This window comes from Cervus canadensis, chromosome 9 (assembly GCF_019320065.1).
Source record: "Cervus canadensis isolate Bull #8, Minnesota chromosome 9, ASM1932006v1, whole genome shotgun sequence".
In the NCBI taxonomy this organism is placed as follows: domain Eukaryota; kingdom Metazoa; phylum Chordata; class Mammalia; order Artiodactyla; family Cervidae; genus Cervus; species Cervus canadensis.
In genome coordinates, this window is record NC_057394.1 from 51,836,298 (window position 1) to 51,850,002 (window position 13,705).

At 42.3% G+C, this 13,705-nt stretch overlaps 1 protein-coding gene and 1 pseudogene across 6 annotated transcripts in view; both read left to right on the forward strand.

Annotated features, from left to right (window-relative positions):
• The window catches only part of DIAPH3 (diaphanous related formin 3), a 527,980-nt gene that overhangs the window by 403,493 nt on the left and 110,782 nt on the right, over positions 1 to 13,705 (forward strand). Inside the window, exon 28 of one of the 6 annotated variants that reach the window (XM_043478173.1) lies at positions 9,197 to 9,426. The exons of the other annotated variants lie outside the window; for them this stretch is intronic. Within the exon in view, the coding sequence (XP_043334108.1) occupies positions 9,197 to 9,276 (80 nt within the window). The 3' untranslated portion in view covers positions 9,277 to 9,426. Of the gene's footprint in view, positions 1 to 9,196; positions 9,427 to 13,705 lie in introns of those variants that run through there. 6 annotated transcript variants of the gene reach the window in all.
• LOC122447703 lies at positions 11,613 to 11,774 on the forward strand (annotated as a pseudogene).

Consider the following 13,705-nt stretch of genomic DNA (forward strand, 5'->3'; position numbering starts at 1 on the left):
TGTGCACACGCTCCCAGTCTGAACCCTGCAGGGCTGTGGGCCTGCAGGGCTCCTCCCGCCCTTCGGCCACCTCTCCTTCCCTCGCTGTGTCCACCAGCCGGCGCTCCAGCCTGTGTCTCTGTTCCTGCCCTGCAGGTAGGCTCACCGGGCCCGTTCTTCTGGGTTCCAGATACTGTGCTAACAGACAGTGTTTGTTTCTCTCTTTCTGACTGACTTCACTGTGTAACAGGCACCAGGTTCAACCCACGGACAGAGGAGTCTGCAGTCCCCAGCCCCTGGTGTCACAAAGAGTCGGACGCAGCTGAGCACACACAGGTTCACCCGCCTCACTGGAACTGACTCAGTTTCCTCCCCTTTTATGGCTGATTAATACTCGATTACCATATGTAAAATAGATAGCGAATTGGAAGTCACTGCATAGCACAGCAAGCTCGAGCTAGAAGGGTGGAACGGGGTGGGGATGGACAGAGCTTGAGGAGACAGTGGACATGTGTATACTGAAGGCCGATTCACACTGTTACATGGTAGAAACCAACGCAACACTGGGAAGCAATCATCCTCCAGTTACAAGTAAACTGGAAAAAAAGCAAACCATTTGCCCTTATTAGGACCTGTATGCTCTTACGAGCACCCTAGTTTTCCCATTTTGCAGCCTGCATTTCCCTTAAAGTATTCTCATCAGTCTGCCTCATCAGTCCTCAGTCCCATAGGTGCAGACAAGGAGGGTCTCTGCCTTGTTAACTGCTGCAGCCCCAGTTCTTCGCTGGGTTGGCGCCTGACAACCAACAAACCAACAAATAATGGGTGTTTTTAGTAAGAATGTGTTGAATGAATATAGACATGTCTATGCTTAGACTTGAATAAAACAATTAATGTACATTGAGCAAAATCATATGCGCTGTTGTTACCCAAATACGTAGGGCTTAGTATGTCACTTGCTAAAGCTGTGACCAGGTAACTCCTTCTCATCTTCTCCCTAGAATATTATCTGTCATCAAAAGGAGATATTTGATCATCACAGGTTTGAAGATTTTTGCATCAGATGTGAAGGGTGAGGTTCAATCTTGATTAAATTATTCACTCCTTAGCAGTGCGGAGTAACTTATTAATTTGATTTCTTTCCCTTGCTTAATCAAGCAAAGTTTAACAACAGTAAATAAATGAAAGCATCTGCTAACAAGTACAGGGCCTTGTCTCATTTCTTTACTCAACACAGTGCATTTGAAATCTAAAGATTTTCTATAGTTGATAGAAAATAGTAACCCAAGATAATCAAAATATTTATTAATGCATTGTAATAAAATCATACCATATTTGGGTATTAGTGAATAAACTGACCTGGTTAAAAATAAAGGCCCAGATAGGGAAGAAGTATATTGAGAGTCTGATGCCAGGCCAAGAACTTGGACTCTTGAGGCTTTTGAGCAGGAAAGTGACAAGTCTGAGCACTTCGTATGGAATTGCAGTGACATGTGTTAGGAGGAAGAATGGCAAGGGCCCAGTAGCCACTTTGAAGTTTCCATAGATCGGCTTCAGGGAATGGGGAGAGTCCGAGAGCCTGTCAGGCTGTGAGGCGAGAAGCCAGGTCAGAGCTCTGTGTTGAGATCCTCACAGCGACGAGCTCGCAACTGCATAAGCACATGAGTTATCTGCAGGAAATCCTCTAGCCGAGAGAGTACAAGGACTGAGCCTTAGAGTGGACACAGGCAGTGACGGAAGCAGATGACGGATGAAAAGGAAGATTGCGTGATAGAGGAACCTTCATTATAAGTTGAAAGAAGACTTTCAAGGACGTGGTTTACCCCATTTTTTTCTTTAGTTTCTTTCCTTTTATCTTTTTAAAACTGAGTATTACAGCTGAGGGACCAGTGTTTTTCAGGGTACAGTAATTTCTACTCTCTTTAGGGACTTCTTTTCCCCTGTAGACTCTAAAACGTTTGTGACAAAGGTTTTACAAACAGGAATTGTTCAACCACATCTTATGGAGCATCTGCTAGCAGTTTGATTGCATCTCATTAGATGGTTCTCTTTTCATTAAGTGGTACTGTGGAATTTTTTTTTTTTTTTTGGTTAAATGGATATAGAGTAATCAGAAAGAATTCTATAAACTATATGCAATTAAAATCCCTAATGATAAAACTATTTAACTGTGACAAAATAAGATAAAACATAATCAAAATTTTAGGCAAACAAGTATTACACATTTTTAGTGAACATCCATAACCTAAACAAAATCTTGCTATATTATCTTTACACTAAATCAATTCTTAATAGCCTTAATTTGGATTTGATTATCTATTTTTACTCTCCCACTTATGTATGGAGCTTTGAGGGATTTTTATAGAAATAAGATTGTATTGCCTCCAGGCACAGCTGCTCTGCCTCTCCAAGACTGGAGTCAGAATTAAATGTGAAGCTAGTTAGATATCTTTGAATTAGCATATTTCTCACAAAATAACTAAAGGAAGCTCACAGGACAGGTTTGTTGTTGATGTATTAAAACTTCACACACAACCATCCCCCTCCCTGCTGCACTCGGCCTTCAGTCCCTTTATTTCTTGACCTACCTTTTCCATGAGCAGCAAGAATTTGTCTTGAGGCAGAATTATGAAATGTGTAAGATTTTCAGTGGTGTCTACTGAGCACGAGCTGCCTTCAGGCTTTTCTGAAAACAGGGAGGACAATCCCAAACCAGTCTTTGTCTAGAAAACCTTATCTATCAAAGTAGTATATGGGCTACCATTTTCATTAAAATAATAATAATATCCTATTTTAAACTAGAAAAGCGTTAACGAATAATATGGCTTATTTTCTTGAGATGATTTTTTGTTCTCTTTCTGATGAATTTGTGCCTGTCTAAGGACGGGAACTACTAAAATACTAATTGTTTTTTACACCCTTACACTTGGGCTTTCAAGCGGAATTAAATGCTACCTGTAACTGTCAAAAGACTTAAATATTTTTTAAGGAGACTTTTCTAGGCCAGGAATGTAAAACAGTTTGGGTGACGTTACATTTTGTTCGGGCGTCAGTCTCTCCTCCTCACTGTGCAGTCCCGCACGAGGAAGAGCAGACTCAGTAGGCTCCCGCCCAGGTCCCGGGGCCCTGTGGGTGGACAGAAAGGCCTTTCTCCTTTGCAGTCAGGGCAGGACAACCTTTTGGTGAGTCCTTATCAGACAGACTCTTAAGCATGAGCAGGTTAGAACATTCTCAAGTTGTTTTCAAAGGACATTTATGCAAGAAAGAACAAATGCCTTTCCTTTAGTGAGCATTCACAGTTGTATGCTGAAGGCGGAGACTCAACTGCAAAGGAGATAAAGAACCATTGTGTGAAGAAAGGGATGTCCTTGACTTCCCTGAAATAGTTGTTATGATTAATATGTCTCTGTCTGTGTTACTCAGTTAAATGTTTTTGGTCCATTCTAAATCTATCCTTTTCTTAAAGCCTAGATTCAGAATCTGGATTTATAAGGAGTCAGTGGATGGACTTTAGAAACTCCTTGAACTTTAATTTTGTTCTAGATTTTGTGCTGGGGCTTTTGGTTTTCTTTTCCCCCTGCTGAAAGGATCTGTTGATTTTATCAAATTCCCCAAAGAATAAAAAATATTTTTTTTCTTGTTTGATTACTGGTTTGTTACAAATTTTCTGTTTCTACATGTTACATTTTTATACATGTATGCATGATGCATTTTCCACATTTGTGACCGCATCAGTAAGAGTCTCATGATGTTTACTGTAATTTTTTTGTCCTTTGAAAACTGATCTTTAACTGACATAGTCACAAATGTGGGGAACATATCAAATGGTTTATAAGTCTGTAATTTTAGTGACAGATAAACTGTTTAGGATGAGCAGTTAAGGTCCAGTGAGCCAGCGCCACTGTGGAGGTTCACTCAGGATGCAGGGAGCTGATAGTATCCTTGCACCCAGGGTGGTCGTTAGTCTTGCAGGATCTCCTGGCAGGAAGATGTGCAAGACTCACTAGACTCTGCAGCTGGGAAGCAACAGTCTCTGAGAGGCCAAGACACGGAGTGGTCTGCAAAGCCAGGCTTGAGAAAGGCCAGGTCCGTCGAGGACGGAGGCCCACCAGGCACAGAGCGGGCCCAAGGGCACACACAGCACCACTCACCTCTGGCGGAGTGTTTGTGGTGGAACAGTAGGAACGAAGCCAGACAGTGCTGAGTGCAGGCGTCGTGGAGGCTGTCCTTTCTACAAGCTCGGGCATGAGAGAATGAAACAGAAGAGAAGTAGCTGGAACTAAAACGGGTTGTAGTTCAGTGAGAGGGCTGTGACTCTGTCTTTTGTGTGGCGTTGGCTTTAGTGTCCATTCTGAAGGAAAGGCACTCTAGTGGGGAGAGATGCGTGTTTGCTGGGGCGGTAGTGAGGGTGAGGTTCCTGGGGGTGGGATGCGAGAGCACAGGTTTGAGCACCTGGATGGTGAAAAGGAAGGGTGTGTGGAGAGAAGTAGACACAAATATTGAGTCAGGAGCTTGGGGTCTCACCTGATGGCATCCTCTTCTCTGAGAACTGGAATGCAAGGGCTTCTCCTGCAAGCGGCAGGTTCTGTGTGGGCACGCGGGGCAAGGGCAGCAGAGAGTGGCGCGTCTCCTGGACGGATTGTGAAACGTTACTGCTCAGGGAGATGCAGGAAGATGTCTGTACCAGTGGGCCAGCTGAAAAGAAAGACTATCACTTGTGTATTAATAACTGTCTGTAAATCCTGAGGGAAAGAAAATTAGCTGAGGTGCTCCCCAGGTCCCGTGACAAAGGGCGGTTGGTTCTCCAGTTGCCTGATCTCCAAGTGTAACCTTAGGGATCAGTTTGGCGTGGGCCAGCTGAGTGAGCTTTAGGGCTCCAGCCAGGCAGAGTCATCCCGGTTCTGAGAGGGCAAGGTGTTCCGTGTAGTAGCAGTTAGTTAGTGAAGTAGAGGAAACTCTGTTGGAACGTCTGTACCGCGCGTGTCTCGGCGTGGTCTGGGTGTGGTGTTGCGTGTGAGGAGGCGCCCTCTCAGGAGGCAGTGACCCAGTGCTGCTGGTTTTCCCCCAGCAGGTGCCCGCTGCATCATGTGTCTGAGGTCTCTTCCTGCTAACAGCAGTTGGTGCTAAACTTCACTGTTTCTAAGGGACTACTAGATTTGTTTTTATATTTTATTTTATTTGCCCTCATTAAAAAATAAAGGTCAGTTTGGAGCAGTCACAGATAGAAACCACTTTCCAAGTGTTGTCAGTATCAGAAATAAAGGTTTTGCCAAATGCCTGTCAGGCATAGTAGTTATTTAAGCAATAGCTGTTCATAGTCACTGACTATTTGTAAAAGTAGTCATATTTTTGAATCCTGTTTCTAAAAGCCTTGAGTGATCTGGCCAAACAGTCTGACCTTGAAAACAGCATGGAATCAGGCACTGGCTTCAGGGGCAGTCAGGCCTCACTGTGACTTCTTGACTTAGTGAAAGGATGACCCTAGCAACTTATTTAACCTTTGTATTTACTTTTCCTCGGCTATAGAAAGGAGAAATTATACTGTGTGCTTCTTAGGCTGTTTAGGACATTAAGTGAAAACATGTGACAGGACTCGACTAAAGTACCTCTGTGGCGTGCTGACTTGCTTCAGTCGTGTCCAACTTTTTCCAGCCCCATGGACCATAGCCCACCAGCCTCCTCCATCCATGGGATTCTCCAGGCAAGAATGCTGGAGTGGGTTACCATGCCCTTCTCCAGGGGATCTTCCCGACCGGGATAGAAACCTCGTCTCTTTCATCTCCTGCGTTGGCAGGCGAGTTCTTTCTTGGCCACCATTGCCACCTGGGAAGCCAGAGTGCCTGTAATTGAGCAGGTTTCCGTAAGTTCAGTATCTGTCAGCTCCTCTGCGTTCTTCTCCTTTTCTGCCTGCCCTGCATGACGCATTTGTCAATAGAAAGTTATTATAAATTCTTGTGCAAAGTGGTAGTGGTTTGCAGAATGAGTCTACTAATTAGAGAGATTGAAATTAATTCTTTTACATATGATAGTTCCTGTGCTGCACTTAAGATGTATCAATTGGTATGAACTAGTTTCAAAGAGAAAAAGACAAAAAAATTAAAAGTCTATAGAGACTTTGGTTTTAAAATAAAATAATAAAGGTGTTTTTACCTCTTTTTCCCCTTGGGTGTTACCGCAAAGCCACAAGGAGAAAAAGCAGCAAAAACCAGCGTCAAATTCTGTGAAGTCAAGACATGGTCAGCCTGGAACAGCAAGATGTGAAGACAGGAAAGAGAATGCTGTGGGTGGGTAGAGCTGGCACCCAGGGGCTTAGGGCTTCCAAGCAGATTCCCCAAACCGAGGGCCTGGTAGTGCTCTGTGGGGATCCTGGAGGTGGGTGTCCAAACTCAAGGTGTGGGCAGGGCGGGTTCCTCCTGCAGGCTCTGAGGGAGGCCCCGTCCCCCCGTCTCTCTTGTGGAGGTGGCTGTCCTCCAGGTTTCTCGGCTTGCAGCCACATCACACTCGTCCCAGACTCTGTCTGCACGTAGCCCCGCAGTATGTCTCTGTGCCTTCACGTGCCCTTGTTTTTGGCCGTACAACATGGCATGCGGGATCTTAGTTCCCCAACCAGGAATCAGACCCACGCCCCCTGCAGCGGAAGCTCCGAGTCTTAACCGCTGGTCCACCAGGGAAGGGCCTACGTGACCACCTTCTATGGACTTGAATCTTTTGTCTAGGGCTCCCCACCTTAACCTGGAGGAGGGCATGGCAACCCACTCCAGTGTTCTCGCCTGGAGACTCCCAGGGACCGAGGAGCCTGGCGGGCTAGAGTCCCTGGGATCACAGAGTCGGACACGACTGAAGCGACTGCGAGCATAGACCCCCCACCTTAACTTGATTCTATCTGCAAAAGCCCTGTTTCCAAATCCGGTGCCATGCATCGACACCAGGTGTTAGGGCTTCGACATGAGTCGCGGGTGGTACAGTTCAGCCCGCAGCAACAGGGACCCCAGTGAGAAGCACCGACATGCCCTCACAGGAGCACCCAAGGGCTCAGAACCCGCGGGTGCCCGGAGGCGCCGACAGGAGGGGAGGGACGTCCAACGGGAAGCGGGGTGACGGGGGGCGGGTCGGCCCCACGCTGGCGGCAGGCACCACGGCCAGACCTGTGACCTCCTGGCTACACTGCATTTCTTTCTCCCCGAGCAGGTAAGAGTGCAGACGGCGTCTGCAAAACTGAGGCAGAGACCCTAGAACTGGGGTGCCAGTCAGAGGCAAGGCACTGCACTGACGACAGGGGCTACCTGAACACAGGCGGGCCCCAGGAGAGCAGGGGGCTGTGGACAGTCATGTTCGGGCCCACCCACCGCTCAGCGTGAGCCAGCTCGCGCTCCAGGCACGGGACAGCAGCTTCTCCCGGGGCCGCCGCCAGTCCGGAGAGAAGGCTTTCCGATACTGGTGTTTTGGACCCTCTTCCCTCAAAAACTGCTAGCTTATTACAAGAGCACTCCACAGAGAAGCCCACTAGTTAACAAACCTACTCACAAGTTTTTTTTCTCTGGAGTATTCACTGGGGCCAAGGATTCATTAGATGACACTTGAGGAAAACATTCAACCTAAAAAAAACAAGGGAAAACAAACCAGCGGAGCTCTTAGTGAACACAGAAAATGTGGAGGAAAGCAATTAATAATTGCAAAGATGTCAAATATTTCCATGATATGTCATATGTATAATATATGCAGTATATATATAAAAGGGTTAGAAACAAATCTGTTGGATGAAAAATATGGTAGTAGGAAAAAATAGTATGATATTTGGAAAAGCATAAACAGAGTTGGTTATAGGGAAGATAAGGGGGGAAATGTAGAATTTACAGATTAGAGAATTTACAAATAATATAATGTATCTGACTATAATTTTTGTTATATTAATTTTTGTATAATTGTATATAACTATGTACAATTGTATAATTGTATTGCAAAGCTTTGAGGACAAGTATGGAAAGAGTGATAGGCGCTTGGAAAATGAGACAGTTATTCTAGAAAAAAATGATACACAGTTGACCCTTAAACACCATGGGTTGGAACTACATGGATTCACTTCTATGTGCAGTTTTTAAATAGCAAACATTGTAATGCTACACCATCTGTTGGCTGAGCCCGTGGATGTGGAACCACAGTTGGCAGGACCTCATGTATGGGGAACCTCACATATGACTATGAATCATATGTAGATTTTCAAATGCTCAGAGGTCAAATCCCCTAAACCCATATTGTACAGGGGTCAAGTGTATAATCATGATACTCTACTTGCATTTAACATGGCCTCATATGCTATTTATAGTCATAATAGTAATAAACACTCTGGTAGACAGATGCAGTGATCCTTGCCTCCTAGTGTTTTTTATTGTGTAGCTCACCTCAGCAACATTTTCTAGGATTGGTCTGCAACTAGTTGCACAGGGCAGAAATGATAGTATGTTTCTTCTGAGATTGGGGCTTCTCCGATAGCTCAGTGGGCAAAGAATCCGCCTGCAATGCATGTGTCACGGGTGATGTGGCTTCGATCCCCGGGTCAGGAATATCCTCTGGAGGGGGAAATGGCAGCCCACTCTGGTATTCTTGCCTGAAAACCCCATGGACAAAGGAGCCCGGTGAGCTACAGTCCACAGGGTCGCCAAGAGGCGGACACGACTGAGCGACTGATCACACACACACACGTACGTCTGAGATTAGGTTGCAAAAGAAACTGTGGTTTTCCTCTGGGGTGCTGTGTCTCCCCCCGCTCGGTTCTGGGGGAAGCCATGTTGTGAGAAGCCCTGTGGAGAGACCCAAGCTGTGAGGATATTAAGCTCCAATCTCTCAACAGGAAATCAATGTCTATAGTTGATGAATCAAGAAATAACAGAAGCATCAATAAGGCAAGAGAGTCAAGGACAATGGATGTTTATATTTTATTGGAGGCCTTTTGAATTTCTTATAAAGTAGCCATTAACTTTCTTAGAAGTTAAGGTTAGCAATATTAAAGTTCTAAATGGGCAACAGGTGGGCAGTCAGGATGGGAAAACACCTGGTGACTCAGTTTATCTCTAAAGAATAACCGGAAGTGCAAAGTTCTCCTTATATTCATTGGTTATCTATCTCTTTCCTTACTAAAATACACTGATTTTATTTTTATTTTTCATTTTCTTTTCTCTCTTCTCATACTGTGTATAAAAGGGACTTCTCTCTCTTCTAGCTCTCAGCTTTTCATTTTTGTGTGATCCAGAGACTGAAGTGCTCTTCACTGTGTGTTCTTTAAGAGGATGGAGTCGGTGATGGTGGTACCTCTAGCTCAGGATAGTGACTGTGCTTCTCCATGTAAGTCAGACCATCTTCCTGCTGCATTTGTGTCCTGTAGACAACACTGGCCAGTGATTTTGCAGCATGTATCTGAATATTTTTGTCCTTTGCAATTCTTAATGTGGGAGAAAATTATTGAAATGCATAAGAGAAAATCAAGTACCACTCTGCTTGGTGTATGTGTGTGTGGATTTGGCTTTTAGAGCAAAGTAGCCTTCCAGTGCTATGTAAGAACTTGATGTCCACTCTTTTATTCACTGAATCCTCAGAAAGCAAGGGAATGGGGTGAGATTTGCATTTGGAATCCATATTAGTTACTATTATTGACTGACTGTAAATACGTTGTCTTAATTCGTTATACTGGCTTCATGAAAGCCGAGGGTGTATTAGTGTAGCCAGAAGAACTGTTTGTGTTTTGGAGGGAAGTGGTGATATGACTACTTGTTATGTAGTCTAGGTAAGGAGATAAATATTTTTCTACTTTAAAAGCATCTATAAGTTTATTTAAGAAAGCATTGACATGCATTAAGAAAGCTACATGTCCCATCGATTCCCAAGTAAATTAGAAATTATTAATGTTAACCATGATGTAAGTTATTGTGATATGATAGCATTTGGCTTAAGCAGTTTCACCATTTATTAGCTCTGGTATTAGAATAAATGATAATGATCATTAAGTGCTATGTACATTATCATTTAACTAATCATGCTTGCAATCTCCTTCTATTAGTCAAATCTCTTTGGGTTAATTAGTCAGAGGAGCTGCCTAATCCTGATTTCTAGAGGAATAATGAAATAAAGGAAAGCTGAAGTATGCTAAAGAAAGTGTCAGTGCATCACCGTTCACCTTACATATCGGCTTCATGTTCCCGCACTCAGTCCATTATAGTGGCCTCAAGGTTAAGAGATTCTGGCAGTTTTTTTTATTTTGAAATATGATTTGGCCTATTAAATTACATACATATATTTTTTCCATTAAAGCACATATGCAGCAGAAAAGTGCTAATATGATATGCAAATAAAAACAAAATTCGCATTTACCAATATATCCATATTGAAAGATAAACCAATAAACACTGTTTAGATTGAACATTTAAAATATTAATAACATCTTATACTTTGATTCTGACAAGTTAATAACTCCAGATCTGTAGAATATCATGGCTACAAGTATAAGATACAACCAGGAGATTTTTATTATTAGTCCTTTTTTTTTTTTCTTGTTAATATAGTTAGGCTAAGGAATCCTTAAGCTGATGTTTGATAAACCATGAGCAGAGCTTTATTTAATCCGAAGTATATTTTATCATTGGGTGAAAAGTATAATTTCATCCTTTTTTCTTAGTCTTTCTCATGTCTCAAAGGAGGAGAAAAAAGAGAAAAGGCTCTTTAAAAATGCATTGTGACCTGTCATGAGACAACTTCTCAAATGATGATGATGATGATGGTCGTCTGATTTTGAATGAGCAGGCACAAGTCAGTGAAGGGCATGGTGCGTGAAGAGATAGCCAGTGGAGTCTCCAGGCAGAGAAGCACCTCCTCCTAGGAGCGCCCCTGGGTCCACACCACACTTGCACCATTGGCAGTATCGTCCTCCCTAATACGTCTCAGGGTTCTCATCATGTCCTAAACACTGCTCTCCCTCTTTGCTGCTCACTTGCTGGAAACTGGACAAGGCCTGTTACTCTCCACTCTACTGATATTAACCTCTTTCCTCTTTGTTCGCTGATCCCCATTTCCTTTCCTCACCTAAATACAAAAAGACATGATCTGCTCAGGGTGAGAGAGAAATACATTCAGTAACAGAATGAAGCAGACAGAGTCAGTAACTCTGGGTACTATGTTGTAGAAACTTGGGATATTCCTAGAAAGTAGCACTGTCTTCTATATATTCTTTTATTTTAAAGCCACGAAAAGGGAAGGTTTTGAAAGTAATATTTTTCAATATTTGTGATGAGTTTTCATGCCCTGCTCCTAAGCCCTCGTCGTGGTAGTTTATGTGCTCCTGAGTTCATGCCTGTCTGTTTTGAAAAGCGTGATTTGTTTGTTTCCATGTTGTAGACCCACAGGGTCACTCCTCTGTTCCTCTTCCAAACAGATCTGCAATCCTATCTAGAATCTGTAGTTTTACTCTAAGATCTTCTTTAACCCTGTCAATGTCCTCTTTCAAGAAATACCAAATACTATTTCTACATTGTTTTTTTTAAATAAAATTATTTCTATTATTTAAAAAAATTTTTAACAATTTTATTGGAGTAGAGTTGGTTTACCATGTTGCCTTGGTTTCAGATGTACAGTAAAGTGATTCAGTTATTATTTTTGGGCCTTTTGGCTAAGATCAAGTGTAGTATCTGATCTTACCTCAAAATCAGGCATTAAAAACTATAAATATACAGATTGTTGCCTCAGCAAAACCCTCTCTTAGTGTCACTAAGGTATTTGGCACTGTGCATTGTACTGCACTGGGAAGTATTATTTTGTTTTATTTAAGCATTTCTTATTCTCTTATACTTCTTGATGATGGTAGGCTTCCCTGCTGGCTCACAGTGGTAAGGAATCCGCCTGCAATGCAGGCGACCTGCCTGGGTCAGGAAGGTCCCCTCGAGGGCATGGCAACCCACTCCAGTATTCTTGCCTGGAGAATGCCATGGACAGTGGAGCCTGGGGGGTTACAGTCCATGGTGTTGCAAAGAGCTGGATATGACTGAGCGACCAACACTTGCAACTTTCTTGGTGATGGTGTGGTGGCGGTGGTGCTGGTTTAGTTGTGTCTGACTGTTGCAACCCCGTGGGCTGTAGCACTGGAGGCTCCTCTGTCCATGGATTTCCCAGGCAAGAATGCTAGAGCGGGTTGCCATTTTCTTCTCCAGGGGATCTTCCCTAACCCAGGGATTGAACCCACATCTCCTGCATTGCAAGTGGATTCTTTACCGCTGACTCACCAGGGAAGCCTTACAGTGCTTACCTCATTTTAAATATATACTTTATATAGAAGAATAACGTGTATAAAACTATAACTACACACTTCTGAGTATCTGGCTTGAGAATGCTCATTAAGTGAACTTACCTGTGTAACCAATACCTAGATCAAGAAACAATGTTACTAGAAACACAGAGCCCCTTCCAGCTCCATCATCCCCCCAACCCCTGTCCTGACTGTGACAGCAGTAACCAGACTTACTCTGTTTCTCTTTTATGAATACAGTCTTACACTTTGTATCCATATTGTTGTATGTGGTTATAATTTGTTTATTCTAATGCTTATTTAGTATTCCACTCTGAATATATGGACTTTTTTCCTTCTGTTGGTAGATATTTATATTGTTTCTAAAATTGGGGTATTATAAATAGTACTGCTAAGAACATCCTTGTAGGTGTCTTCTGGATCTGCCAGAAATATATGTAGGCATGTAGTTCACTGAATAAACCTATGTTCAGCTTTAGTGAATACTGCCCAACAAATTTCCAGAATGATTGTACCAGTTTATACTTCCATCAACAGTGTATGAGAATCCATCTCAATAATTCTGATAGGATATCTCATTGTGGTTTCATTTTGCATTTCCCTCATGAGTAACATAAATACTATTCCATGTTCCTTTGGCTTGTTACATAATATTTTTCACATAATATCTCATTGTGTGAAGTGCCTATCCGAGTCTTTCACATGTTATTCTATTGGCTTGTAGGTGTTTTTCATATTGAGAATAAATAGATTTTGATACAGCTTAGAACTGCATCATAACACTTATGTCAAACTGCCCATTAAAGGCAAGACTATGTTACTTTATAGTAATATAATACTCCACATCACTCAGATCTTTGAGTGAGAGACCTTATATGACAGGTCTAGTCAATATATGTTAAAAGAGCAGCATTTTCCAAGCATATAAACTGTTGCTATAAAACATTGTCCTCAACTTGTAACCCACAAACCTGTATCAGAGGTGAACTCTCAAAGTAACAAGCTTGTAATGCATTTAGATTTAATTTTATAAAATGAGTAACTTTTTTTATAAAATACTTTTGAATAGTCTATTATCAAAGGAAAAATTCAGTGCAATGCACGTGATTCTATTATTGATGAGTTAGAACCAGATTAAGTGAATAAATGTATACATTTCTTCTAAAAGATTATTTTCATTTATTTGTCACAAAAAAGTATATCTTTGAAGGTCAGATTTCATATTAAGGTAGTTTTGACTTAATAACGTTAATATGAAATAGAAGCTACTCTTATTTTGTTTACATTATTTATTTTCAATTGAAAGATAATTGCTTTTCAGTATTGTGTTGGTTTCTGCCAAACATCAGTATGAATCAGCCGTAGGTATACATATGTACACTCTTATTTTTCAAATGATGATTCTAACCTATCAGTTCAGTTCAGTCGCTCAGTTTTGTC